The sequence below is a fragment of the Apostichopus japonicus genome, chromosome 2 (assembly GCF_037975245.1).
Source record: "Apostichopus japonicus isolate 1M-3 chromosome 2, ASM3797524v1, whole genome shotgun sequence".
In the NCBI taxonomy this organism is placed as follows: domain Eukaryota; kingdom Metazoa; phylum Echinodermata; class Holothuroidea; order Aspidochirotida; family Stichopodidae; genus Apostichopus; species Apostichopus japonicus.
Window position 1 is genome coordinate 16,649,745 of NC_092562.1, and position 27,157 is coordinate 16,676,901.

At 36.4% G+C, this 27,157-nt stretch overlaps 2 protein-coding genes across 17 annotated transcripts in view; one reads left to right on the plus strand and one right to left on the minus strand.

Moving 5' to 3' along the window:
- Nucleotides 1-141: 141 nt before the first annotated feature.
- LOC139980076 (aminopeptidase O-like) lies at nt 142-16,244 on the plus strand. Of its 2 annotated transcripts, XM_071991457.1 has the most exons (12): nt 142-1,011; nt 1,977-2,156; nt 2,810-3,736; nt 4,476-4,642; nt 5,035-5,188; nt 5,321-5,554; nt 6,557-6,743; nt 7,348-7,557; nt 8,610-8,758; nt 9,179-9,302; nt 9,886-10,188; nt 10,886-16,244. In XM_071991457.1, exons 3-12 carry the CDS (start codon nt 2,820-2,822, stop codon nt 11,039-11,041), a joined length of 2,601 nt encoding a protein of 866 aa, XP_071847558.1. In that variant the 5' UTR covers nt 142-1,011; nt 1,977-2,156; nt 2,810-2,819; the 3' UTR covers nt 11,042-16,244. The 2 variants fall into 2 exon arrangements, with proteins under 2 accessions (XP_071847558.1, XP_071847547.1); XM_071991446.1 differs by lacking the exon at nt 1,977-2,156 and having other exon boundaries at nt 143-1,011.
- Nucleotides 15,078-27,157, minus strand: part of LOC139980087 (dual specificity protein phosphatase CDC14AB-like) — a 50,772-nt gene continuing 38,692 nt past the window's right edge. For 5 of the 15 annotated variants that reach the window (XM_071991506.1, XM_071991500.1, XM_071991480.1 and 2 more), the window contains 4 exons: nt 24,080-24,208; nt 22,889-22,970; nt 21,331-21,395; nt 15,078-19,476 (listed from right to left, as the gene is read on the minus strand). In XM_071991506.1, coding sequence (XP_071847607.1) covers nt 19,431-19,476; nt 21,331-21,395; nt 22,889-22,970; nt 24,080-24,208 — 322 coding nt within the window. In that variant the 3' untranslated portion in view covers nt 15,078-19,430. The remainder of the gene's footprint in view (nt 19,477-21,330; nt 21,396-22,888; nt 22,971-24,079; nt 24,209-27,157) is intronic. The other 10 variants (XM_071991574.1, XM_071991561.1, XM_071991551.1 and 7 more) reach the window with 6 other exon arrangements.

A 27,157-nucleotide genomic window follows, 5' to 3' on the forward strand; every position in this document is an offset into this window, starting at 1 on the left:
ATAGTCACCTTTGTGAGTCAAATATCCTCCAAATCATGCAATTGCTTGATACTTTGAATCCTTACCCCTTTTGGTCCCCATCCTTCCCTTCCCCTCCACCCCTAACCCCCTTCCTCTCCTGGAACCTTTCCCCTCCAGAGCTCAACCACCTCAAAGGTGAATGTGAGGCAAAATAAAACCAATTAAACCAGGAAGTTAAGTAGTTGTGCTTAAACATGGCATTGTTATTTGGAGCAATGAAGACAGGGGCTTGGGCTACCCAGAGCAGTCAATTAATTACCGGAATAAAAGTTTGCCACCTAAGCCGTTTTATTTTTGAAAATGTCTTTTTGCCCTCGGCACTTCAAGAAGGTCAAATTTTGGTCACCAGGAGTGACTGGAAACCTTGAGACATGGTATCTCAAAAGTAGAAGAATTAATTCTTCCTTCCTCCGATTGATGTTGCGGAGACGTCCAGGGTCACGGGATATGGGGACAGGAGGGGCTGGGCAATTGTGAAGTTGTCTTCACCGTACGAATGACCCCTGATCATGCTAATGAATTTCGCAGTCTCCACATGCAGTAATATTCAAGTCTACGTAATGTAACGATATACAGAGCAGATATATCCTACTTGCTCTTTGAAGGCCTAAACTGGTCTGAAAAGATCCTCACATTCCCCAATTTTCGTACCTACTTCCATTTGTGAAATTTCACTAAACCCAATGCATGTTTTACAAGATGTTGATAAAAGATGTTCTCTAGTACTCCTGTTGTAATTTTTGGTAAATTTCCTGTTCATTTCGGCGGATTGATATAGATTCTAGGGAAGTACAGAAGTGTATCACTTTTGACACTTCTATGATGTCATACAGATATGTGACTTTGAAAAAACGTTGGCGATAAATGACGTCATAAATATTACGTAACTGAACTACGTCTGCTAAACCGCTGAACTTCTGCAATCAGACATTTTTAGTCCCCGACCTCGGAGTCGTTCGAAAAGCAGTGAATGGTTTGATGCTTCACTAGGTACGACACATTTACAAAGACACAATTGAACTATAGGTTCATTAAAGGCCTAGTACATTCCCCTCTAAAACAGTTCAGACACACAAAGTGACGGTCTTATATGCTTTACAATGATATGCGTTGTTCATAACGTGTAGGCTTTGGCATACATTACCACTAGCCTAACTAACCTAGGTCAGACCTAATCTAAGTTAGTAACTTTGTAATAAAGTTATGAGAACTCTATGCATATTGAAATAATGAGGCATTTCCAAAATCCTGTGTCTTTGCAGTATGCATGGAAAACGGATGTTAGCCTATGGGCCTAACTTTAGGGAATACCACTGTAGGCCTGAATTAATCTAACTTGGACTGAGCTCAAGCAATGCCACACAGTTATTGCATCAAACGAACATGGTTTTGTGAACAATGACTGCTGTGTATTTGTTTAGCAGTTCAGTCATACTTTCAAAACAAATAGTGATGCGGCTCTGGATAAATAATTCCCTGGTAGCCACTGTGGCCTAGATAATGTAGGTCCACTGTATGCCCTATATCATTCTTGTAAGTTAGATTTAGATACTTGGTTCAAAAGGAATTTATTCAAGACCCATTCTAACCAAGGAAGTATGCCTTGTCCTTCTTACACTGTATGGCATACACTGTATCCATGTTTAGGGACATTTGTGACAGTGATAATGAAGTCAAACATGCCTAGCCTCATCAAAAATAAGCATATGATAGTTCGTTTTACAATGATTCAGACCTGTCAACCTGTTTGACCCCAAAATAGGGAGAATAACATTTTTTCAGGGCCAAAAAAGAGGGAGAACTAGGGGGAAATAGGGAGGTTGGTAATTTTCAACTGAAATGATATAAATACTCCTAAATAAGTATAGTCTACTTATGCAATACAGTGAGAGAATCATCCAATCAGTGTTTCTTGTTGTAGTTTAATTTACAGCAGCTCGCTTCGCTTTCTACAGGGTTTCTTCAGTAGGCTTCCATTTGAAACAGGGAACAGTGGACTCTGGGTACTGTGACTTCTTGGCTAGTATGCTAGATAGAGTCCCATCAAGCTTGAGACTTAACTGACTATCTGTCTTGTTCTTGCGAACTACACTGAATATGGTTGATTGAATGTAACCATTTGTGATATCATAACAGTAAAATTTCTTCCAAAGCTTAACTTTGCTATTATAATCGAATCAATTTATCCTGGAACATGATACATAGGAATAATACTGTCAAATTTCTCTGTGTTTTCAAATTTTGACCAAATGCAATTTTTCTTTAACAATATTTTTTTTCCTCTTTGATTAAGTGAGTTAAATAAAAAAATATTAAAAATCACCAGATCAGCATTCACTAAGCATCACCAAATCTGACGATTGAATATCTTCAAAGTGCTAAAAGGATTGTGTTTTTGACCTAAAGACCTAAATATGTGCAAATTTCATATTTGTTTTTATTAAGCAGTCAACTTTAGCCAATGCAGTATCCCTTTAAGACCTGTTTAAAAAATGTGTGGTGGGTTTTCTGCCTAAGAGTAATTTGGCCTAAAAGTTGCACTATGATCACTTCAACCCTTTCTTGCAATGATTATGCGTGCTACAACTGTGTGGAATAGAATGCCATATCTTTGTTCATAAATAAACCTTACCTTTGAAAACGATAGAAACCACGATAGAAGAAAAACAAAAAGTAGGTTACAGTGCAGAACATTGATAGAATATATAGTAATTAGATCTAGCTGTAATTGAAGAGCTCTGTATTCTGTCATGGTTCTACAACTTTCCATTTGGTTTTCCTTCTTCAGAAATTCACAGATGTGGAATTTGGACCCAGGTGGTTTGGAGCCTTCGAAAGATCTACCCCTTCTTTCAAACACAGGCGACATCAGGATTCGACATTATCTCATAAATCTAGATGTTAAATTTACAGAAAAGATATTCACAGGGGCATTGATTATTTTTTTAGAACCAGCCAGTGAAAAAGAAAAGAAAGATGGAATCCTGAAATCCCATGGCGGTGACCAAAGCTCTGAGAAACAGAGTAACAACGTAGCCGAGGGTAATTGCTCTAAAGATGGTGCCAAGTATGTGGGAGTCATCGATAAAGATGGAAATAACCAAGAGGGAGAAATCGGTCAGGACACCAACAGGGTCCAGATGGGGCAAAAAGAAGAAAATGGTTCGATGGAAAGTGAAAGTGAATTGGTTGGAAAAGACTTGACAAATGACTCAGGAGATGGTATTAAGAAAGATAAAGTTTTAACTCCAGGATGTACAGAAGGCAAAACTCATAGAGAGTGGTTCACATGCATCTTAGACTGTTGCGATATTGTCGTAGACAGTGTGGAAGAAATCAAACTCGATGATCACGTGAAATCCATCCGAGATGCTGACAAACTGTTGTCCTCGCAAAATTCCAACTCTCGGGATGTTGATAATTGTGAAGACAGAAAAGAAGATAAAGGGCCAAGAAAAGTATTTGTTGAATCAGAGACAAAGTTATCAAATCTCCTGGGTTACAGGAGATGTAACTTTAAAGAGAGAAATGCTGCCTTTACAGCCTGTCTCCATCTTCCAGGAGAAAGTCTTTCATTTAAGGTCAGTGATTGGAGTTTGTCCATCTGGAAGAAAGGTATCAAAAAGGTTGAAGACTTCCCATCTGTCATCAGGATTGTGTACAGTACTATGGCGAAAGGCCACTCTTTTACTTGGACATTCGACCAACTTGGAAGGTATGGCTGTAAATATTGAGATGGTTGTAATTGCAACTCTTGTTTTTTTTTAGTCTATGGACAATATCTGAAATGTAAAACTACTGTCCAAGGTTTATTGCCCCCTTAACTCAGCATATTAGTATTACTGAGCATTGGGAGAGGTGGGGGTGAGGGGGGGGGGGGAAGAGACTGCAAGAGGTCAAATTGACCACACACAGAACATTGGGGGACAAAAGAGGGATGTCCAAAAAAAAAAAAAATGGCGAAAGGGAAATACCTATGCAGTGCCAGTTTGGTTGAATAGTTTATGCTTGTGCGACTCCTTTACATTTTTAACATGTACACAGCATACCCAAAGTATGGCATGCCTTGGGTGCCATTTGTAATTAAAATGACACTATTGACTACGCTCATTCTGTACTGGATGAAACTGATTTGTTTTTCCTTCTTCAGTTTTCAAAGTGTCAATTTATAACTTGAGAAACTGACATGTTTCCATAGAAACATGTGAATGTGACTGATATGTTTTGTCTTGAATAGAAACTTCAAAAGAACAAGAACATTATTATAGAAGAAAAGAAGATAGACATGTAATCAATTTCTGTCATATTTGACATATAACTGTCATTATTGAGGGTGGAATCTTTAAATTTTAAAGTATTTACTGAGTTGACGACGTAATCCATGTTAATTTTTACCAGGATTAATTGTGCTACTTTTGTGCTACTCTCCCATCCCCTCCTCTTCACATTTACAGAGAATGTGTTTTCTCCCAGGGAGCATGGATAAACAATCGATCTCTATTTCCATGTCAAGAACCGCCTGGTGCTATGGCAACCTGGCAAGCATTTATCCAGACGCCTAAGGAATATGTAGTCCTCATGAGTGGAGACGAAAAGGCAGAAACGAGGGTGACGTCCACTGGTGATTACCGAACACGCTTATAAACATTGACCAGTATCAGTGATATAATCCTTCTTCATTTAATCCAACTTCAGTTTCCATAATGGTTGTCCAAGCAATTAATACACTTGGCCCATATTTAATGTATATATACTAAACTAACTGTAAGCTTAAAATGTCAGCCATATTAGACACAGAAATTTAATGTTGTTAAGTTATTAGATAGTTCTGTGCAAATGGACAGGTACAATATGACCCCATTTGCTTAGCACTCTCCCTGCTGAGCTGTATCCTTCTGCCCTCATGACCCCCCCCCCCCTGTAAACCATGTCAAAAGTTTGTTTAAAAAGACTAAAATACTGTATCTGCAGTTGTAATCTCATTTGATTCGTTTGTTTGCTTGCTATTGACAGGCATGATCAGTTCTTACTACTATGTTGACATGGTTATGCCACCTTCCATGTTGGCCGTGGCAATAGGACAATGGCAGGGAGTCGACTTACCAATCGATGTGAAGTCATCGGAGCAAGAGGATACAATAAAGATTGTTTACGACCACAAGTCGAGGTAATTATCATTAATATTTAACCATATTTTTAAAATTGTCTGTCATAATATGAAAATGTCACGAAACAAACAAACTGAAACATTTTGTGTACTTTATTTTGTGTACTTTTTTTTGTGTTGTTATTTATTTAGATGTACTACCTGTGACCATGAGCCATGGCCATGCAGAATTAATGCATCTCATCAGCCAGTCATCCCTGCACGCATCTTTGCTCCAAGATCTATTCTACCGTTGGCAGAGGAAGAATTTGGAGGACGTATTCCGGGATTTCTGAATGCTGCGTTCAAGATTCTCGGCCCACATCCATTCTCTAGACTGGATCTTGTCATCCTGCCTCGCTGTTTTGCTAGCATGGGATTGGCCAGGTTAGCTTTCATTTTCTAGCAAGTGCAGAAAGTATGCTGAAGTGTCCATTTTCCTTCAGCCTTTGGTCATCATACCCCTAGGGGGGTCCATCAAAACTTTTGGAGGTCTGGGAGGATGGAGGTGGGAGGGAATGGTCAATATGGAGTCTGCTAAGGAAAGGGGTCATGTTAAACCTGAAGGGTCCTCTTAAGATTTTCTGACTTGAATACACTGTCCAGAAATCACAACAGGTGCCATCTTGAACAAAGATACTGACATTCTCCTAGCCATGGTAGGGCTGAGGTAATTGGTGAAGTCTCATTGTCTGGTAATCTATGTACATTTCTTCATTGTCCCAAGGAGTCCCTGGATGGAACAAAAGATTTGGAACCTGGGTTTCGAAATATTGCTTAAGATTATAACGTGATGAAATAGACTCTAGTTTGAAGGTACTGTAGAAGGGTAAACTGAACTTCAGTGTTAGAAATTTTCATCAAATTTCTCATAGCATTATCTAATAGGAATACTTTGTAGCAATAGAAATTTTACAGAATAAAGAGAAATCTTGAGGTTGAAATGTGACATGATAGTACCATGTTCTATTATTAATTGAGAAAAAGTGTTTTTTTCTTCTGTTGGAAAAGTTTTTTTAACTTTTTTCTTGCACATGATCAATAACATGATGAAAAAGTGTCTAGTGATAACATGTCGAGAATTCCAATATAATTGAATAGTTACTCGCTCATTACCCTTTCGATCTTAGCAGAAATTGTAGGCATGGTGTCTTTAATAGCTTGATCAATTGCAGACTAGTTTTGAGTAGGCTTGCTGAAATTGCTTAGTTAAGATTTCAAATACTTATTTCCACCTCAGTCTCCACATCCCGAAAATGTAAAAAATGTTAAATACCAAGAGTAAGACATCTAATTTTTGGTGATGAAATGAATTTGAATATATCATATGTATGAACATATTAAGAGCTTGCTTATCTAAAGTAATGTTTCTCATTTCCTTGTTATCAGTCCTAGTATTGTATTCATCTCCCAATCCCTGCTCTCTGGTGACGGTAGTCTCTGCTCACGTCTCGCCCATGAGATAACTCACTCCTGGTTCGGTTTATTGATCGGTGCTATGGACTGGACTGAAGAATGGTTGAGTGAAGGTTTTGCTACGTTCCTCGAAGATCCAGTCCAGTCAATAGCAGAAAATGTGAGTTTGTTTTTTTCTCCTTCGGAAAGAAGCCTTCCCCCACCTCCCTCACCCAGTAAGTCAGCTTAACTTGCTTTGTGGTTGAAAATTTCATTACTTTAGCAATTGATTCCAATAGTCTTAAAGACTCAGTTTGAATGATTGATTGATCAACTGGTTCATTGTCTATAGTTATATGGATTGAAAGTTGACTGATTGATTGATTGATCAGTGTACCTCCAGTTTTGGACAATCTTTAATTGTTTGAGTACTTTTATATTTGTTTTGTAGCTGCTGTAAATGTTCCAGAGTGTTCATTCTTTCTTTTGTTGTTTACAGAAGATATCATAATCTAAAAATGACAGAGAGCTTCCCAGGTGGTAAAGAAAGTCCCTAACAGGAAATAGATGTCTATGGCCAAAATAGAATGGCATAATTATGTCTGCAATAAATTGCTAAAACAGTAATCAAATGGTTTTGATTAGCCATTACAAATTGTGGGGGGAATGGGCTATTAAGTATTTCAGTTTCAGTACACTGAAATCTCAATGCATGTATTTAACCAATTTCCTTCTCAGCCATATTTTGATTTTTTTTGTGTAAATCTCCTTTTAAATACATACAGTGGACAAAGGAAAAATTTCATGAGATTTCCAACCTTAGGGCGTTACTGAGGTTTAAAGCCTTGAAAGCTGAAATCGAGAACACCGCATCAGAGCTGCAAATCATGAGACCAATGGGAGACCAATCTCACATGAGGAACGCTCTACTGGTCGGTTATGTTAAAAATGGCCGACATCCGGATAAATGGTTTCTACAAGTACATTATCTCAAGGTAAATTTGAAAATTCAAACATATTTTATGGTAGATGAGGTTCTCAGTAAAAACAGATTTCTGTCAGTGATGACGGTTGGAAAGTTTGCTACATAGTTGTCCAGTAAAAGATACAACCATGAGTAAACTTCTGCAAAGGCTGTCAGTGATTGTAAGCTCTGTATGTCATTACATAGGATCATATACCTGTCAGAGATGGAAGTTCAGGCCTCACAGTCTCAAAGAGCCATTTGGAGGTGTTGGAATTTAACACCCCCTGAAAGTGAGTGTGTGGCTGGTGTAGTGGAGGGGATTGAGGGGAGGGGTGCAGGTGTAGGGGAGGGGAGGGGTGCAAGGGTAGGGGGAGAGGGGTTGCAAGGGTGGAGCACAATCTAGAAGCTATTAAAGCGATGGTAGGTGATCAAAGTACTTCCTTTCACAAGTCTGTGTTATACATATATGTATGTATAAATATATATATATATTATATATATATATATTTATATATATATATATATATATATATATATATATATATATATATATATATATATATATATATATATATATATATATATATATATATATATATATATATATATATATATATATATATATATATATATAAATGAAAATCGTAATGAGTTGGAAAATCAAGAACAGTGAAAAAACTTTCAGCCTCCACCGGGATATATAATATATATATTTATATATATAATATATATATATTTATATATATATATTTATATATATATATTCATATATATATATATAATATATAGATATATATTATGTCTCAGGTATTATCCCTTGATTACAAGGTATCTTATTTAAATGACAGAACTGTCTCCCTAAGAGTGAGAATGAATTGAAAGGATACTATAAAAGCTTCAAGAGAGCGAGTCTTAACAGACCAACCGATCATGTCATATCATTTTGTGTTATCATACAGTTACGTTGTCGATAGCGACATCCTTTCATTATGATAGTGACACACTAGGGATGGGTTGTCCATGTATTTGTCATGTCACACGATCAGGGACTTACTGTGGTTTTGTGTTCTCTTCTGGTAGGGTTACTTCCTTCTACACTACATCTCTGACATTGTTGGCCTGGAGTCTCTACTGCATGTCATGTCTACCTACGTGTCAACCTTCCATGGCCGTCTCGTACTTTCAAGAGAATTCTTCAAGATCCTCTTCGATATGTGTCCCAAACTCAGGTGAGTTTTGTTTACTAGAATATTGATAGACCGACTATATGGAATACAGCTATGCAACATAGCCAGGTTGGGGCAGGGGGTGGGACAAGGGGTCGGGCAGGCTGGGGCAGGGGGTGGGGCAGAGGGTCAGACAGAGGTTGGGGCAGGAGGTGGGGCATGAGGTGGGGCTTCCCAGACAGTACAGGTACAGTGTCTATGCTGTCTGTACAAACTAGTTGCAAACCATAACATCCAAGATGCTAATCTAAAATTCTAATTTGTATCTAAGAGTCTTGGGTTTGTACGCTTTTAGTTATGAAATTCAACCGGCCACCTTTAAAAATTTCTAATTCTTCCCTTTCACTGACATCTTGACAGGAATTTTTAATTTTTGAAAAAAATATATTATGGTTGGCATTTTACTTCTTCTTTTTTTCCCAGTGAGAATGGCATCAATCAAGATGTAATTGACAAAGAGTGGCTGGATTCACCTGGAATCCCGAAAATTCTTAATCAGGAGAGATTTATCAAAGGCAACAAACTTATCGAGCAGGTCGTTTCTGAGGTATGTTTCTGGTCACAAAAATAAATGCGACAGAATTGAGCTTTATTGTCATTGAGAATATTTTCTTTCAACAGTTCTTTCAAAATTCTTTGTATTAAATATTTCTTTCTATTTGATACTTTTATTCTTCTTTAGAAACTTTTGCTTTATTTTTATCGGCTATTTTTTTTGAATGTGTAAAAGTAAGTTGGCCTCTCTTTCACCCGTTTTTTCTCCACACCTTTCTGTCTTTGTCCTTCTCCAATTTATACCCTACCCCCTTCCCTTAATCCTCTCTTTGTGTGTTTATCTCCTACCTCTCCTCTTCCCCTGTTGGTTTCTTTCTTTCTTCTCTCCATCCCTTGTCTACTAATCCCATTACATCTATCTCTTTGTGTTCACCATGCTCATTAACCTGTCTGTATTCTGTGCGTGTTTTGTCCCTTCTGTTACTGTTACTTGTCATTTAGCCTTTGAAGAAGATCCTGCTAGGATTGAAACGTCAGGCCAACTCACTTTTACACATTCTCCTACACAGGCTCTCTAGTGGATAAGCAGTTTGCTAACAGTTTTATTTTATTTTATTTTTTTCTCGATACGACAGGTGACCAAGTGGGAAACAGTTGACACACATTTTCGAATTAAAGATAAGGGTAAGCTGAAAAAGAAGACCTGTCCCGAGTTACCGGAAGTTAACGTAAATCTCTCGTCGGAGCAGCTCTGTCTACTCTTGGAGCATCTCCTTCAGTCCGGCAGGTTACGTCAAAAGACGTTAGCCAAGCTCAGAGAGGACTTTGAACTCCATCTGAAGAATGCCGAGATCAGACATCGCTGGTGCGAACTGGTAATCAAGCACAGGTTTATGGACGGGTACGGTGATATCAGAATGTTTCTGCTTAAAGATCAGGTAAATGGTGGGAATCCAATTTATAGGAAATGTAGGACTACAATTTGATTTATTGGTTGGAGAAAGCACTGGGCTTATTAAAGTTTGTGCAGGTCTGAAGAAGTATGTTCACTTCTGTGCAAATGAGGAAGAATTTTCAATGGTGGGCATCCTTCTATTCTTATGTGTGTTGGTCAGGGGGATGGGTTGGTCGGGGCAGGGGGGGGGGTTGGGAGAAAATGTTGTTGAAAGGAGGGAAAGGAACTTTTGACCTTGACCAAAATCCAGGCTGCCTGCATGCTATAGCTTGTTTGAGTGAGAAAAGAGTTTGAACTTTGGAACTGAGTTCTGTATATGGATAAATATACCTGTGGTATTTATACAAACAGCTGGATGTATAATTATGATCTTCTATTATTTTGTTCTGGTCTGATTACTTCCATTGTAATTCCATTGTAATGCAATGATAATCAAGCTCAAGAGACCAAGTTTGGGCAGATTCCATAATTGAAAGAGAACAAAATTGAGATAAAATCTCCAGTTGAAATTGGTGTTCATGATAATGGGCTGTATGAATGTGTATTCCTTACAACTGTAAATAAAATTGTCTGCTACAGCATTTTAAAAATAATTTTCTTGATTAATCCTAAATATGATATATTGTCATCATGGATATTAAAACTAAACAGTCTTCTGTTTTTACTCATGTTTATCTCAGTCAATGGGTGTCTATCTCTACGGGGAACTACTGGCTTCTGAAGACTCTATCCAGCGTCTTCTAGCTGAGACCTGTTATGAAGCTGTTGCCACGGTGATGGATAGAGGATGCCGCAGAACGGTAGAGGAGATGCTGGGAATACAGCAGTCGAAGTAGATGGTTGCATTGATCAATAGGACATTCCATCTGCCAGCAGATCACTCACGATGTTAGGTTCACTTGATAGTGGCTTCACCAAGGGGTGGCCTGGGGGGGGCACGTGCCCTCCCCAAAAAAATCCTGCACCCCCAGGTGCCCCCCCAGAAGTGATTTGTAACAACAAAATGTTTTTATTCAAAGGACGAAACGTATCATGTTCTTCAGTAAAACTTCTGTCCACCGACCATCAAAATAATCAGTTGTTTTCTCACTAACAAGGTCACAGTTACCCGGTGTGAATCGCTATTGCTTAAACTTCACTACTACCCTGCATGAATTTCAAGTTCAATACTTTTAATTAAAACATTATCAAGGCAAAAGGGTTAACTTCCAGTTTTATAAAACTTTTTTATCCGCCTCAATTAAAAACATAAATATCGGACAGATTAAGCCACAAAAATTCTTGACATAAAGTTACTTCAAGTTGCAAAATATAGCACCAGATTGCATCTAAGGACCCTTTATTATCAAAAATTTCTCAAATGGGAGGGTGACACCCCCTCCCCTTAGACCCCTCCTCAAGGACAGCATTCACAAATAAACATTGTACCCCCTAGTTGAGTGCTGTCCCCCCCCCCCAGATTGAAAGGTCTGGCGATGCCACTGTCTGTAGAAACCCTGTAACTGATTCTTTCCCAATAATCTAATAATAAACTAATCCTTATTAGTCCAAAAACAGCTCTAGCCCCAAGTCTTATATGCAAAGAGCTCTATAGGCTAATCTTGCAAGTATTGCAAACACAAAAAAGCTTTGGATAAAATTTAGCATATTTTCTAACCCTGAACGGATGGCATAGTTTTGGACCTTGACTTGGCACGTTAGTCTGCCTAGTTCCCTTAGATACCAACTTAGCGCTACCTTGTGCACAGAGCAAAATAATTGTACCATGAAACTAAACGTAGTTTTATATTGAACTAAAAACTAAAAGATTTTGAATCAATTTGACCTTAATACAAAGTGGATGCCTTGCAAAATAATGTCTTACAGTATGAGTATTTATGCAATTACATGTTTTATTCTGTTTTATACAACACCTAATTGTATTCTGGTCATTTGATTGGTCAATTGCTCGTTGATTGCATGCAAAATCCGCTCTATTCCACTCTATGAAATAGAACCATGGGTTATACTTTTTGGTAGCACTTTTTTCAATGGTAAGAGTGCAGAGAAACCTGTCTGTGCAAAACAATCTGTTGCATGAGTGCATTTTACCCATCTTAATATAATATGTTGTATAAAACAAATAATGAGTGGTTTCCATTTGTTGAAAGATGTAATTTGTTCCATTCAACTCGGCTGCGCCTCGTTGAATGGAACATTCCATCTTTCAACTCATGAAATATTTGCACTATTGCACGAATGGAAACCATTCATTATTTGTATAATAATTCTGAAGTGACTCATGGTGGCTCATGGTGACTTGTACAAGTCAACTAATGACATGAGTGGTGACTCAGGCAGACTTTTGGAATTGCCTAAATGCTTGACTTGAGTGCTTTGAAAACAAGCCTGGTTAGACCTTCAAGAATACTTGGGCAGCCTATATCTTAGTAACGACTTGACTTGTGACAGCTGGTGGCTTCACTTGACTTGAGATTTGACTCAAGCGTGACTTAAATTACAACACTGTCGGACACATTTTATGAAGCTTCACCAAATTTCAGAAATAAAAATGAAGTCATATCTTTGCCATGAAGGAGTATGCTATATGAAAAAAAAAATGCATACAATTTGACACGGTCAGGTCTGTTTATTTCAAATGGTCATGTTGGACCACCAGACTGTTCCTTTAATTTAATGGTTTAAATTATTTCGTTGGCATATAGCCTTGCTATCTTTTGTAATTGGATATCAACTGTTCCGATCATGTAAAACTTGCTATTGGTATTCTTTGTATACCAGTAAAAGCCAATTTTAATTAATTTACCTCTTCTTTATGTAGAATGCTACCAGGTATCAAATAGTTCTTGCATTTCCTCCAGTACTTTTGAAAGTTTTTTATCAATTTTTTTTCCAAGACAATAGTGATGTTCATTAATAAGGATCGACCATGTATTATTTTCTACATATTTGAAAGTATAAACGCTGCAGCAATCAAACCATTTAACCAGCATTTATGCACTACTCTTAAATAGTGACCATCATATGGCCAAGCTTGTACATGTCTGAAATATTCCATGTTTTTTTTCATTTTTTTTCATGTGCAATTGATAAAATTTCCTGATTTGCTGTAAGACTGCATTAAGTAAAGCAACTGAATGTATTAAACTTCGTAGGACACTTTTTATGCCATATTGATCACAATTTTAAAAATCACTTGAATATAGGTAAGATATTGATAAGATAGTTAATTAACCTGATCAGCTAATTTCTGCCTTTAGTATGTTCCTGGATATTGAGACCAATCCAAAAATAAGTCAATATAATCATTAAAATAATAATAATATTTTATTTAAGTAATTTGCTACACCAAATATGTAGTTTTTATTTCCACCACAACATGCATGACACTAGAAGGCTTTAAAACAAAACATTATAGGAAGGAGTCATAATGAAGAAGTCATTAACAAAATTGAAAATTTTTTAAGAAAAACTAAAATACATTGAAAGAAGTGTTGTGATAGGTAATTTCAAGTTTTGATTGAATTAAAAGAATACAATTGATACTAGGAAAAAAAATCTATTTTTATAATATTATTATTATGCTTTTAATAGGACAGTATTAAATGTAAATATTTCCAATGCAATGATACTGTACCTCTGTTTTTCTACTGAGTAGATGAAATAATGTGTATATAGATGACGTAACTCGTAAACGCATTACAGGTGGGGGGAGGGGTGGGGCGATGATCATATGAATAAAATAATGCCATTGCTGGTATACAAGTACTCAGTGTGGTTGCATGTCATGTTTTTGTTTGGGCTAATAGATATGATGTATCTATTATAAAGGATAGCTTGACAATTGAAAAGTATTGATTACCATATCCAACATCATTACATAAACACCACCATGGTGATTTATAACACCACAGTGGTGATTTTTAACACCAACATGTTGATTTGTGTTTCATAACCAAATTTCACTTTCCCTCATATCCACTCTGTGTGCAATGGTGAAGAGGTGTAGCAACTGCTGCTTCATTGAACCAGCACCTCCCCTCTCCCCCCCTCCCCCAAGAGTGAGCTATTGAGCCAGGGGTTTGTTCATGTTGTTGCATGAGAAATTGAATACCAAAATGTCCTAAGCCTATTTATTTCAGGAACAGCTGTTTTCTCCTACTTGACCCCATTCAACCAACTGTATCGTGTACTTATCACATTTAAGGCATAGCATTAACAGTGCTTTTTAGATGAAGTAACGTTGAAGGGCACTACTGTACCTCTCTACCTTGAACTGGGGCACCATCTCCCTACCTTGAACTGGGGCACCATCTCCCTACTTTGAACTGGGGCACCGTCTCTCTACCTTGAACTTGAAATAAAGGCTTCAGTCCAGATTCCGACATACAAAGTAGGCTAGGTACATCTAATAGTATGTTGAAAGTTATAGTAGGTCTCGGCTTGTGCTGCTCGCTTGCTTTTATATTAAACCACCTCTTTCAATTTGAAGCACCTGTTGAAAACTGAAATGAAAGATATTTAACAGAATGGGACACTTCCCTGTTCACAAATATTTCAGCTGGTTTTTGAAGTTAATGCAGATGTCAACCAGCTTGTAAATTTTTAAATCTTATATCCAAGTTACATCTTACTTCTATATTATCAAAGCAAAGATCCCCCCCCCCCCTGCTAAAATTGTCATTCTAAAGTTGAGTTCAACAGCAATTTATTAGCATTTTGGTTTTTTCTTCTGGACCAAATTTGTTAATAAATTGCCACAGGCAAGGTTTGTTACGACCAATTTTTGGGTGGATATGGCCATTAAAAGACCAGAGTGGGACCCAATGGTGATTAACTTAGTACTCAAAGAACAGTACAAATATGAAGAGATTGGGTCTGTTCAGCATTATCAATTTATTTGTTCGTTTATGTGATGATTACTTTGTATATTAAACAAGTTTTTAAAATCTTCTACCAATCTTATCCTAACATGCACAAGCAAAACTGTAGAAGCAAATATAACAGTATTGGTTAATACTTGGTTAGGTATTATAAGGTACTGTGACAACATTGTACCATTACTCCATGTGAACTTCCCGTAGAAATAGCTGTATACGAGTGCCAACTGAGAGTGACAGAAAAGTAACTGAAGAATGTTTAAAACTGCCTAAACATAAAGCATGTTTTTTTATTAATGAATGTACAAATAGATCTTTGAAAAAAACCTCCAGAAATGTACATTTGAAAGCAGATACAATTGAATACATTTATAAAGTCTTAAATTTATGATTGAAATAAAATTCACAGCAGAAATGATTACAGAGAGCATTGGTTTATAAATGACATTCAAAATATTTAAAGACAGGAATGGAATGTTTTTCTTCTTTATCATTGGACTAGTTGTTTATATATTTCTTTTCATATTGTCTTGTTAAAGTTTATTGGCATTCTGCAAAAACAAAACACTGCTTCCAAGTTAGAATGATTTTAATACACACTTAAAATATTTAAAACCAATCTGCTGTTAATCCCCTTATCCCTTTGCTTGAATCTTCCACCCCCACCCCACCACCATAACATCAGGCCTTTGCAAATTGGTGAGCCCAAAGTTTATTTAGGACCATATGATGAAAACTATAAAAGAATTGACAACCCTCCCCATTTGACCTAGTCTTTAAATCAGAGCTTTATTCTAACAACCTGCATTAGACCTACATATCAAACCATTTATCCTGCATCCAACCTGCACTTCAAATCATTTATCCTGCATACAACCTGCACTTCAAAATCATTTAATTATTTAAGAACTATTCTAACCAACCGCTTATTCAAATTTTCATAGCTTGCCATTTTCTTTAAAAAAAAAAAATGTTAAAAAGCAGATTTAAAAATGTGGCTAAAATATCAAGAAGATTTTATGCTGATAAAATATCTCAAGTTAACAGTGAACCGTTCTACTTGCGTAGGGTGAGTAAGAAACAGAAAAGCTTGAAAATATTTCCAACCGGAAGGTGTGAAAACCAAATGCATGAGAAAGGTATCCCATTATGCTATGTCTCAAAGAATCCTGTGATCCACAACCCATTGTTGGTTTGCACTGTACTGTAACATTGCACATACAAATGCTATTTGTCTCTATAATGATGTTAAAACAACTACCACAGTTGTTACCAATTATCCAGTACAAAGCATTCCAATCTATCATTGATAGCATTTATTGCAAGTCTGGCCAATTGGCTGATTGGATTATCCAAACCGCATCTCCTGTGTGTTCAGCAACCAGCCGGAATTTTAGTAGCACAAGGTACAACATCATACACAAATGCTTTGACTTCTGTAAATAAGTTCCACAAAAACCATGTCATTATCTTATTAATTTTAAATCTGGACATAAAACCAATCATTAAAAGCAGAGCTAAAAGTGAAAAGAAAAAAGATAAGAAAATGAAACTCACAGGAACTAACTTTTGCTAAAATCGTTGAATTTTACATCGAAAAAGTGTTTCCTCATCTTTGAGTATTAAAAATTACAAACTTGTGCATCTATATGCACAATTTATGCATGAACCAACACCTACCCTAGCTTTACAAACCTTACCTACACATTTTAAAAACTTTATCAAAACAAAAATATTTAAAGTATCTATTTGAAATTCTCTCTAAAACCTTTTTTATTATACAGAAGAGTGATTAAAATCCATGTGTTTCACTTATTTATCAACATAAAACAAAAACCAAAAAATGGAGGGGGGGGGAGGGAAGTAAAATATCCATACAATTTATGATCTAAAAAATGGTTAATTTCAAAAATAGTTTTTTTTTTGTGATTCAAATTTGTACAAAAAGAATGTAATTGACGACAAAGCCATAATTTCTGCAGAGAAAATATTTTGGTGAAGAGAAATGAAAAGAATAGAGCAGTTAACAAATATTTAAAACAAAGAGACCAAAAAAAAAAAGGCAGTTGAGGGAGAAAGTGAAACGAGGAGTTAAAAACTAATAGCGACCTTTGACCTACGTGTAAAGAAGTGATCGAAAAAGGTTAAGAAAGTGTAGTAATAAAAATCTTATTTTGAAAATTAAAATTTTAGTTAAGTTTATTAGACTTCCCACAGATGTATCATGATCAAAACCAAAGTTTATCCTTCCCATTAAGTAGGGGCTGGGATTAATCCACAAACTTCTCTTCAAGAACTAATTTCTAAAGCCATGACACATTATAAATAAATTTTATTCAGAAGTTGATTTGGAGGAAAACATTACCTGGCAAACATATGTCTATTCTTGAAGCAATAACAAGGGGAAATGGTTACTCTTAAGGTATTGTTTATTCATTTAGCAGAATTATAAACAAACAAACACCTGTCACAACAAACTAATCACACAACACAATCAAGAATTGCGGGTAGACTCAAACCCAGCTCGGAATCTCCCTGAAAGAAACAGATTTTTCTTTGGTTCACTGGAAATGATGTCCTTTGTTGAAAATTGGTTAATTTTCACACTAGCTAATGTAAACAAAAACAACCCAAAAGTACATATTTCTGCAATTAAGTAAATAGAACTCTAAAAATACATGTCATTAAATAGAAGATAAAGGATATACTAGATAAATCAAACAGTCATGTCATGTTTAGTGAACACTACTGAAATTTTGTGGATGCCCATTTAAAAGAATTTAAAGAATTCATTGAAGGAAAAAAAAAATATGAAGTTCAAGCTACATTAAGTATTGGTCAATTAATACACTGCTCTAATTTTCTAACACTTGTTGGAGCTGAAAATTTGGCTGCACTGAAAATTTGAAACACAACAAATTTTTATCCATTTTCTCACATGCGTAGATCTCTTTACAATAGAAATTGTAGAAACCAACTTTAGTGCAAAACATCCTAATGTTAGCGAGTAATAGAGTACGACTGACCGGATTTAAGTTTGTTGTAAATTATCCAAGCTTCATAACCAGAACAATTTGATTGCACCAGACTAGTGATGTTTAATTCCTCACATGAACTTGTAACATTACCAGACTGGTCATGCTTCAGAACTGAAAGTGTCATGGCACCTAGACAGGTGATTCCACAGAACATTACCCCGACCCCCCCTCTCCGAACTAACTAATGTGAGGAGGGCAGAAGACAAGTCAATCTACGATATTTCAATCTCTTGCAATATGAAGCAACTCAGAATAGAGAAGTCAATTGAAAACAAACCCCCCCTCTCCCCCCCCCCCCCAAAAAAAATTGGAAAAACAAACTTATCCCACTTTAAGATCTGTGACCCTGATTATCCTCATTAACCTACTTCTATCTTTTCTTCTATTTATTTATTTTCTTTAACTATCACTTTCTCACGGATAAGCTTAAACTAGCAACGTACAAAGAACACCAAGAAATAACCTCGCACGACCAACGTCCATATAAAAATACTTGTTCAACGCTACTATAATAGTCTTTATCTTTTAATCGTTATTATTATAATTATAAAAAAAAAAAAAAAAAGTGAAAAAGAAGTAAGAAAGGCACAGATTTGGCTGAATACTACAGTACTAAAACTTCAGTCTATATATTCCTGAGTGCCAGAGAAAAGCTTGACAACAATTAGAGTGAAGTTACCACAGCAACAACCTTCGCCTCATGACAGAAGATTAGAAGGGGGGTCTGTGATGCTCCTCAGAGAAACCCCTCTTCACCATATATCCAATCGGCAAACATTTATTGAATTTTCCTTCATAATACATATATTAATGCTGATGGCAAACACTGGTGCAAATAACAGATATGAATATTCATATTAACACATATCAGCAAGCTGGAAGTATCAGGAAAGTCTTTGACCAAGCAAAAATCCAGCCTATTTACTCCCTGATGTGTCGCCCGTTTGCCAAGCTGTGAATTTTAAACAAATTCCAAAAAAGGAAGAAAAAAAACCTTTTACTTTACATTTAGCATAGCACAGAAAGTAGAAGTCATAGTGGATGTAAGGATCCACACTGATGCATTGTGAGAGATGAAACCACTCATCAAAGTCCTGTTTGTTCTACTGTAAGGTGTGGATTTATCACATGATGGTTGATTGTTGAGGAATAGGTTTGGCCGATTTGATCAAAAGTGATTTTGCCGATGAACGAAACTCCTTAGTTGCCAGTACCGCTTGTCACAAAAGCGACGAGACTGTGCCAGGTTCATTGGCATTGGAGGTCAAATAAAGGTCAAATTTTGTGAAGTTGCATTTCTGTAAGATCTACCGTAAAGCACTGGCTCTAGTCGAATGAATACGCTGGCTCGATCTAAAAATGCAAAGAAAAGAAAATATGAAAATGAAAAAGAAAATATTCAATTTCAAAATGGAAACTTTTGGAAAACTTTGGGTGAGAAAAGTTTGTGAGATTTGATATACTATATTTAATTTCCCCTTGAAAGGATGATTTTATACCTACAGGCAGAAACTGCACTGGTGATAAAAGTAGTTTAATATAAAGTAAACAGAATCGGTTTTTGAGTACATAAAATGTTTCTAAATTGTAAAAACCTTTTTCCATATATTGACTCTGAGGTACATGTGTGGGTTGCTCCTATGAGGGATTGCCCTGTGCATTAGTAACATTCTTAGAAGCAACACAAAGCACTGGTTCTAACTGAATACATGTTGGCATTAATAGTGGGTGAAGCAGTAAACCTACAGTGCATTTATGGTGAAGACAACAATTTGTTATGTTTCCCTGTTATTTCATGAATGTATTCTGGCAGCAGTGCTGTGAGACAAAATAAACATGGCTTTGGTTCTTTTCATTCTTTCACTTTTTATTACCAAAATAGACAGAACAAAATAAAGTCTGCAATTTAAATGAAAACACAACGTGTGCAATTGATCTACTGGGTAATTTTAATCAATTTCAAGAACACCGTATTACCATATTCTTTCACCCCTCCCCCTCCCCACCCCCCACACTGACACACAAAGTGACAATAATATCTGTCTGAAATTAATGATAATTTCATTCCTCACGTTGACCTGCACAACAATTACACCAAATAATGCAAACCAAGACAAAGCCATGCAGAAGACAAAACAATACAATAGCAAGTGATATGTGACTAAAAGTCAGAGTTAAGACAAAATCTTACAGTAAATTTTAAGCACCGCCGCCTTTTCTTTGCTACATATTTTCATGCAGGTTAGATTGCTATCCGGGTAAAATTATAAAGTAGATTTATCTGGGAAAAGGCATGCAAGGATGGAAACCATGGTAACAAACAACGAAGACCACACAAGTCATGGGGGAAAAGAGGACAATATTAGATGCTGGGAAGTAGTATAACAAGGGCTTCTTGCAGGGTTTCTCATTGAAAATGGCTCAATACATGTACAGATGGTGAAAACAATAGGAAACAAATGTGAACCAAATAAGGAAAGAGAAATGAAGGTATTGGTTTTTAAGGGCAAATGTCAGAAAACTCCCCACTGGTTCCTAAATCAGTGTGAATGTTCAGAGAAAGGCTGGTTGGGATTTCAATCGGCACCTGTCTCATAGAGAAAGGCTTCACGCTCTTCATATCAGGATCGATGGAAGAGAATAGGGTGAGGTCTCGGAATACTTTCAATGCTAGAGAGGGGAACCCAAAACACACTCTCAGAATCATTGTCACAAGAAGAATCTACTGCTTCAAATGTCAACAAGCCTGACACAGGTATATATTATCACAGGTCACATTTGCTGGTTTCTAATCAGGGTCTTAATCCTTGAATCAAAATACCTCAAGGACCAATTATTCTTGAATACATGGGTACTTGAATACATGGGAGGCTGATAAATTACTCAAGAAATCAACGGATAATAAATAAATAAATGGAACAAACAAACAAACAGACAAGATTGAGCGGCAACAAAATGTGAACTGTTAAATAAAATGTGAAATAAGACAAAACTGCAAACTTGGTAAAAAGTGATAGAATTGCGGAAAAGAAAATGAAACGATAAGAAAGAGAGAAAAAACAAAACACAGAACAAACCGGAACTAATAGATTGCACATGCTACGACTGTATATTTATTTTGTAGGGAATTAGGAAACGAAAATCAAAGGTTTGCTTATTTTGTAAACAGTGTGTTAGGTGATTGCGAGTCCCACGGCTTAAACTCACCCATCTCTCAGTTTGTGTCTGAGAAATCGAGTTGTTTGTCTCGAACTAAAAAGCTGTTCAACAATCTGAAACGAATTGTATCACGGATATCAAAGTCTTGTCAAAAAAAAAAAAAAAAAATCAATTTTCAATCACCAGGACTAAACTTTTCATAAGTTTTGTTTGATTTTTGGAGCGACAAAGGGGATAGGGGAGGGAGGTCAGAGAGATTGTTCTACAACTATTTCTTATTCTTGAAGAGCTATAAGCTTCTCTGGTGAAGACAAAATGTTTTAGTGTCACAAATAATTGTTATTTCTGTTGATTTCTTTATATTCAGTCAGTAAAACAAATTTCTGAAACGAATTGTATCACGGATATCAAAGTCTTGTCAAAAAAAAAAAAAAAAAAAAAAAAAAATCAATTTTCAATCACCAGGACTAAACTTTTCAAAAGTTTTGTTTGATTTTTGGAGCGACAAAGGGGATAGGGGAGGGTGGTCAGAGAGATTGTTCTACAACTATTTCTTATTCTGGAAGAGCTATAAGCTTCTCTGGTGAAGACAAAATGTTTTAGTGTCACAAATAATTGTTATTTCTGTTGATTTCTCTATATTCAATCAGTAAAAAAAATTTCTGAAACGAATTGTATCACGGATATCAAAGTCTCGTCAAAAAAAAAACAAAAAACAAAAATCAATTTTCAATCACCAGGACTAAACTTTTAATAAGTTTTCTTTGATTTTTGGAGCGACAAAGGGGATAGGGGAGGGTGGTCAGAGAGATTGTTCTACAACTATTTCTTATTCTTGAAGAGCTATAAGCTTCTCTGGTGAAGACAAAATGTTTTAGTGTCACAAATAATTGTTATTTCTGTTGATTTCTTTATAATCAAACAGTAAAAAATTCTTAATGCTTTTCCCCTTTTTGCCATTTCCAACTAGCCCCCCACCCCCCCCCCCCCCAAACTCACCACCATCTTGAATCTTCCCCAATAACATTCCAAGCATACAAAATATGACCATCTCAAAGAGTACCTATTGTACCAAATTTGGTTCAGAGCATTGTAATTATTTGTGCTGTGTCTTAGTTTCAATACTACCCTGGTCATCATTTCTGGTATACAGTATCCATTCAAGGATTCATTTTTAGGGTTCCTCAAATTTCAGTCTCTCGATTTTACATAACAATCACATTTATTTTCCCACAATTGAAGAAGCAACTTTGACAGGTAAAGATGAATGATTGCAATAAAAGTTCAGTTGAATTCCCTTGGTTGGGATTTTTTCAGAGAAGACATTGTGAGATACATCGATATGAAAAGAAAAAGCTGTGAATTGTAAATTTTCAAAACACGATAAAGATCATGCCCCCTCCCCCCCCCCAATGATAAAACAACAAAGTGACCAGGTATTGCCCTAAAATGGTCGAGAAACTGATTGTTTAACTTTGGTGGAAAAAACAAGCGTAACAATTTGATTGAATACCGAAAAAACAACAACGATAGCGTAGAATAAACAATGGTTTTAATGGATTAATTAGTCAAAGTTGTAGTACTTGTTTTTCAAAGTTGAACTTACTGGGGTGTCAGTACTGCGGTGCACAGAGGAAGAAGGACTGTAGTACTCCTCGGCAGTATAATTGGAAGCGAAGCCCGTACTGCTGTATGGTGAGTGAAAGGTACTTGCAAAACATTAAGGTGCACAGTCAAACACACACACAAAACGACGACATGATTTACATATGCAATAGGAGAGAAAAGGAGTACACACATGCACGACAAGAAAGAGCTCTGGGAATATCTCGACAGGGTCACAAATTATGGACTGGTCATTCCATTAAAATGCACAAAACATTCAAAGTACATTAATGTTACTTTAATCATGCAATGCACACAGAGATGGTGAGCAGAGTGTTCTAATATAATCAAGTATTTCAGTAACCAGGATTCTTTCATTATATTCCAATCCATTTATCATATACCGGTGCTTTTTCTCACACTCCAAAATTTTACCAAATTTCTCAAAAGTCATTTAAACCATCTCTAGAGTTATACACAATTTTAGTGAATAAACTTGAGCACAGCCATTTCCAGGTGAACGAGTATGTTCCTCTCGAGGTTAACGAGTATGTTCCTCTCAAGGTTGATGAGTACATGCCTCTATTTTAGAAGATGGAAATAGGATTGGAGTTACCATGTACGGAAAAGGAATGAAAGAAGAACAGGGCTCTGTAACATTCCTTGAATTTGGTACCAGTTTGGTAATGTTTGCACAGACTTTTTGGCTGACTGTACGATACCTTGGTATATTATTCTGTTCTATTGATAACATATTCTCTATTGTCTGGTTTGATATCGAATTAAAGACAGAGAGTAAGTAAACAAGATAGAAGGATTCAAGGGGGGGGGGGGTATAGCAAAAGAGACCAAGAAATTTAACGAAAACATACAATTAAAGAGGCTGCATTATTAATTACCTTAAAGGACCTTCCATTCTACACTGGACTCGATAGGTTTTCACTCATGTGACCAAATCCACAGTTACCCAAACATGCTATTAGCATATTACTCCAGTAACCTTTCGGCTAGACTTGAATAGGCACAATAGGCTGAATGTATTACTGAATTATACCAAACAATCTTGTCCCATGGTAGGAATCAGCATGGATTTAACAACATGCGGCTATAGCATTCGGGGGGGGGGGGGGGGATGGGTTTGGAAGAGGTAAGGGAGGTTGTTTCGCTGTTCAGATATGGGTAGTGTGTTTACCTTTTCAGAGGGGACGTGGTGGGTGTAGCAACGTGCCGAGGGCTCCTTCTGATACCGACCAGACTGGAGGATACCTTGGTGCTCTTGAGGGGGGACGAGGGTCCAGCCGCACTGGAAGAGGATATCCTGCTACAAAACAGAAACATACAAACAATATGTCAGCATAATAGATGACACAATAGCACAAACCAGCATCTGTCACATCATGGAATGCCAAATGTGACTAAATTAAGTTGAAAACCAATTCTATAGAATATTGTTGAAGAAAATACAAATTCAACAGCTATCAGTCTACAATATGTAAGCTGAATTAACACTTACCCAGGAAGGATAACTAATACAAACAAACTTTCAGATCCAAAAAGAGAGAATAATATTGGTAAATTTACAGGGCATTGGAGGTATTAAAGAAAATAATGAAAACATTTAAATAGTTTTCTCGCAGAATCTACAGTAGTTCTACTGTACAACTAGTAGTTTGGTTCAGACTTTAGTCCTAAATATTCTTCATTAAAGGTCTACGGGCACCTATGAACGACACTTACCTAATCGCTCTGATAGGCATTAGAAATCATGGAATTAAACTCCCATCAAAATCCATTCAAGATTGACCATTTTACAAGTCCCCCTTTCCTTAATTCTAGTTTTATTTATGAATGAACATAAGCTAATTATGCACAGTGATGATATAAAGAGAGTGACTGCCTAATATTTATTTAAAAATTCAAATGCGTATAATATCTTGGAAACGAAAAGAGCTCTTCAAACAATTTCAACAGATTTTGAATGAGAGTATCACACACAATACATGTATTGAATATGGGGAAAATCGGCTAGGTTTCCGTAGTACTTTCAAGTTCTTGCAAAAACACAAGAGCCAATTTGAGCACAGGAAAAAGCTCCCACATATAATAACATGTGAACAATTTTCACGTGCGTTTCTAAGGAAGCATGCGAATTCTGTATTTTTTATAGGATATTTTTATAAATTAATTTATTCTGGGATAGAAATTCTTTATTCTTCCAAATCTAAAATCATACAACTACATACTGCTACGGTATATATACTGCAGACATATATGCTCACTATTACTATTTAGTGATTTCTTGAGTACCTGTAGGAGGCAGAAACATATTCCTCAAGTCAGACCATTTGTTCTGTTACAAACACAGACAAATATAAACATGGACAAACAGATATATATATATATGTCTATATATATATATCCATCATATGAGTTTGTCACCTTTCAAGTACTGACCAGTATAGACCCCGTACAGTAACTGTTAAACTACAACTAACATATCCACACATATTGTTCCCAATTTTTGGTAAAAGAAGCACATTATGAAGTAACTATCTCCAAGAAAATGTTCACCGAGGATTGATTTACTTACAAACTGCTTGATATTCTAGACTTTTAGACAATTCTCAGACTTGGGTAAAAATAAGGGCTTTAAGTTTGTAAACAATAGGTCGGAAGTCACTGTTTCCACTGAGGTAGTTGCCACAATGTGCACAAAAAAATGTTTCAAATCAATGTGCTAGGTATTACCCTAAGCTGTACTAAATAATACTGTACAGTACTAAGCAATACTGTTAAGTACTGTACTGTATAATAGTGTACAGTATTGTTTAGTACAATACTGTACAGTACTAAACAATACTGTAAAGTACTAAACAATACTGTACAGTAACAGTACTAAACAATACTGTTAAGTATTACTGTATAATACTGTACATTATTGTTAAGTACTGTACAGTATTGTACAATACTGTACAGTATTGTTTAGTCCTGTACTGTACAGTATTTTACAATACTGTACAGTATTGTTTAGTCCTGTACTGTACAGTATTGTACAATACTGTACAGTATTTGTACAGTACAATACTGTACAGTACTGAACTGAACTGGTCTATCAGTACAAAGAAGAGACAACTTCAGGTTTGACTATCTGAAGGATTATCCGTTTAGTCCTAATAATGTTTATGATTTAAAGTAATAATAAGACTTAAGATTGTAGCGTATACTAGTGAGCATAGCTTGTTAATAAGTTATTCGGTTCTACAAGCATCAGGCATGCACTGGATGCTGAATATTATTTCCCTCGCCTTCCAAGCTTGCTCTCACGAAGCAAAACCAAACAGGGAAGCACCAGACAAAAAGAGTGAGGTGAGTAACCGGCCAATGGGTGACAACGATGACTTTATGTTGGCTAATTCTACAGAGAACTGAACATATTACTACAGTAATTGACTGAGATGCTTGCTACACTTAACTGAACAAGTAACAAACAGAAACCAGGCAAGCTAAACTACCATGCACAACAAATCAGACAAAAGATGTTTGCTTTCTACATTGCCCTGAGAATCCATCCCATTTCTCATAAATCCTGCCTGTCCTTCCCCTCCCCTCCTCCCCCCTCCCTTTCTTTTGTCCCCTGCTTCCTTTCAGGTTTCATCTATTCCTTTTGGTAACATTTTTAAGGTCAACTATTGTGTATGCTAATTGTATACAGCCACAAAGTGGTATCATTACTTAAACTATAACCCAAACTGTCTTGAGGGAAACTGAATCATTTTGAAAGTTATCGTCAAATGGCAATTGTGTTTAAATACAGTTAAAATACAGAGGGGAACAGAAAAATAAGAGGGGGGAAAAAAAAAAAAATTCAAAACGAACATGGCAGTCACGTTTTGATTGCATGCCATATTGTTCTGGTTTGGACTATGATTAGTGAGGCTTAATTGACTTATTAATTAATGGTATTGAAGGATATATTATATCGTCCCTTCTCCTATGTAGATATTAAACTAAACTGTTATAAACCGGTGACACATTACAAAATGACTGGCAGACCTACATGCCCATTGCATCACTGAACGGTAGAGGGACATGGGGAGAGGTTGATGAGGGAGAGGTTGATGAGGGAGAGGTTGATGAGGGAGATGGGGAGAGGTTGATGAGGGAGATGGGGAGAGGTTGATGAGGGAGATGAGGAGAGGTTGATGAGGGAGATGGGGAGAGGTTGATGAGGGACATGGGGAGAGGTTGATGAGGGAGATGGGGAGAGGTT

What these genes read in the sequence shown, in the direction of transcription:
- LOC139980076 (XM_071991457.1), top strand. Translation starts at nt 2,820, where the DNA reads ATGTGGAATTTGGACCCAGGTGGTTTGGAGCCTTCGAAAGATCTACCC. An exon ending in AACGAGGGTGACGTCCACTG is followed by an intron (nt 4,643 to 5,034) that starts GTGATTACCGAA and finishes TGCTATTGACAG; the next exon opens with GCATGATCAGTTCTTACTAC. An exon ending in TGTTTCTGCTTAAAGATCAG is followed by an intron (nt 10,189 to 10,885) that starts GTAAATGGTGGG and finishes TGTTTATCTCAG; the next exon opens with TCAATGGGTGTCTATCTCTA.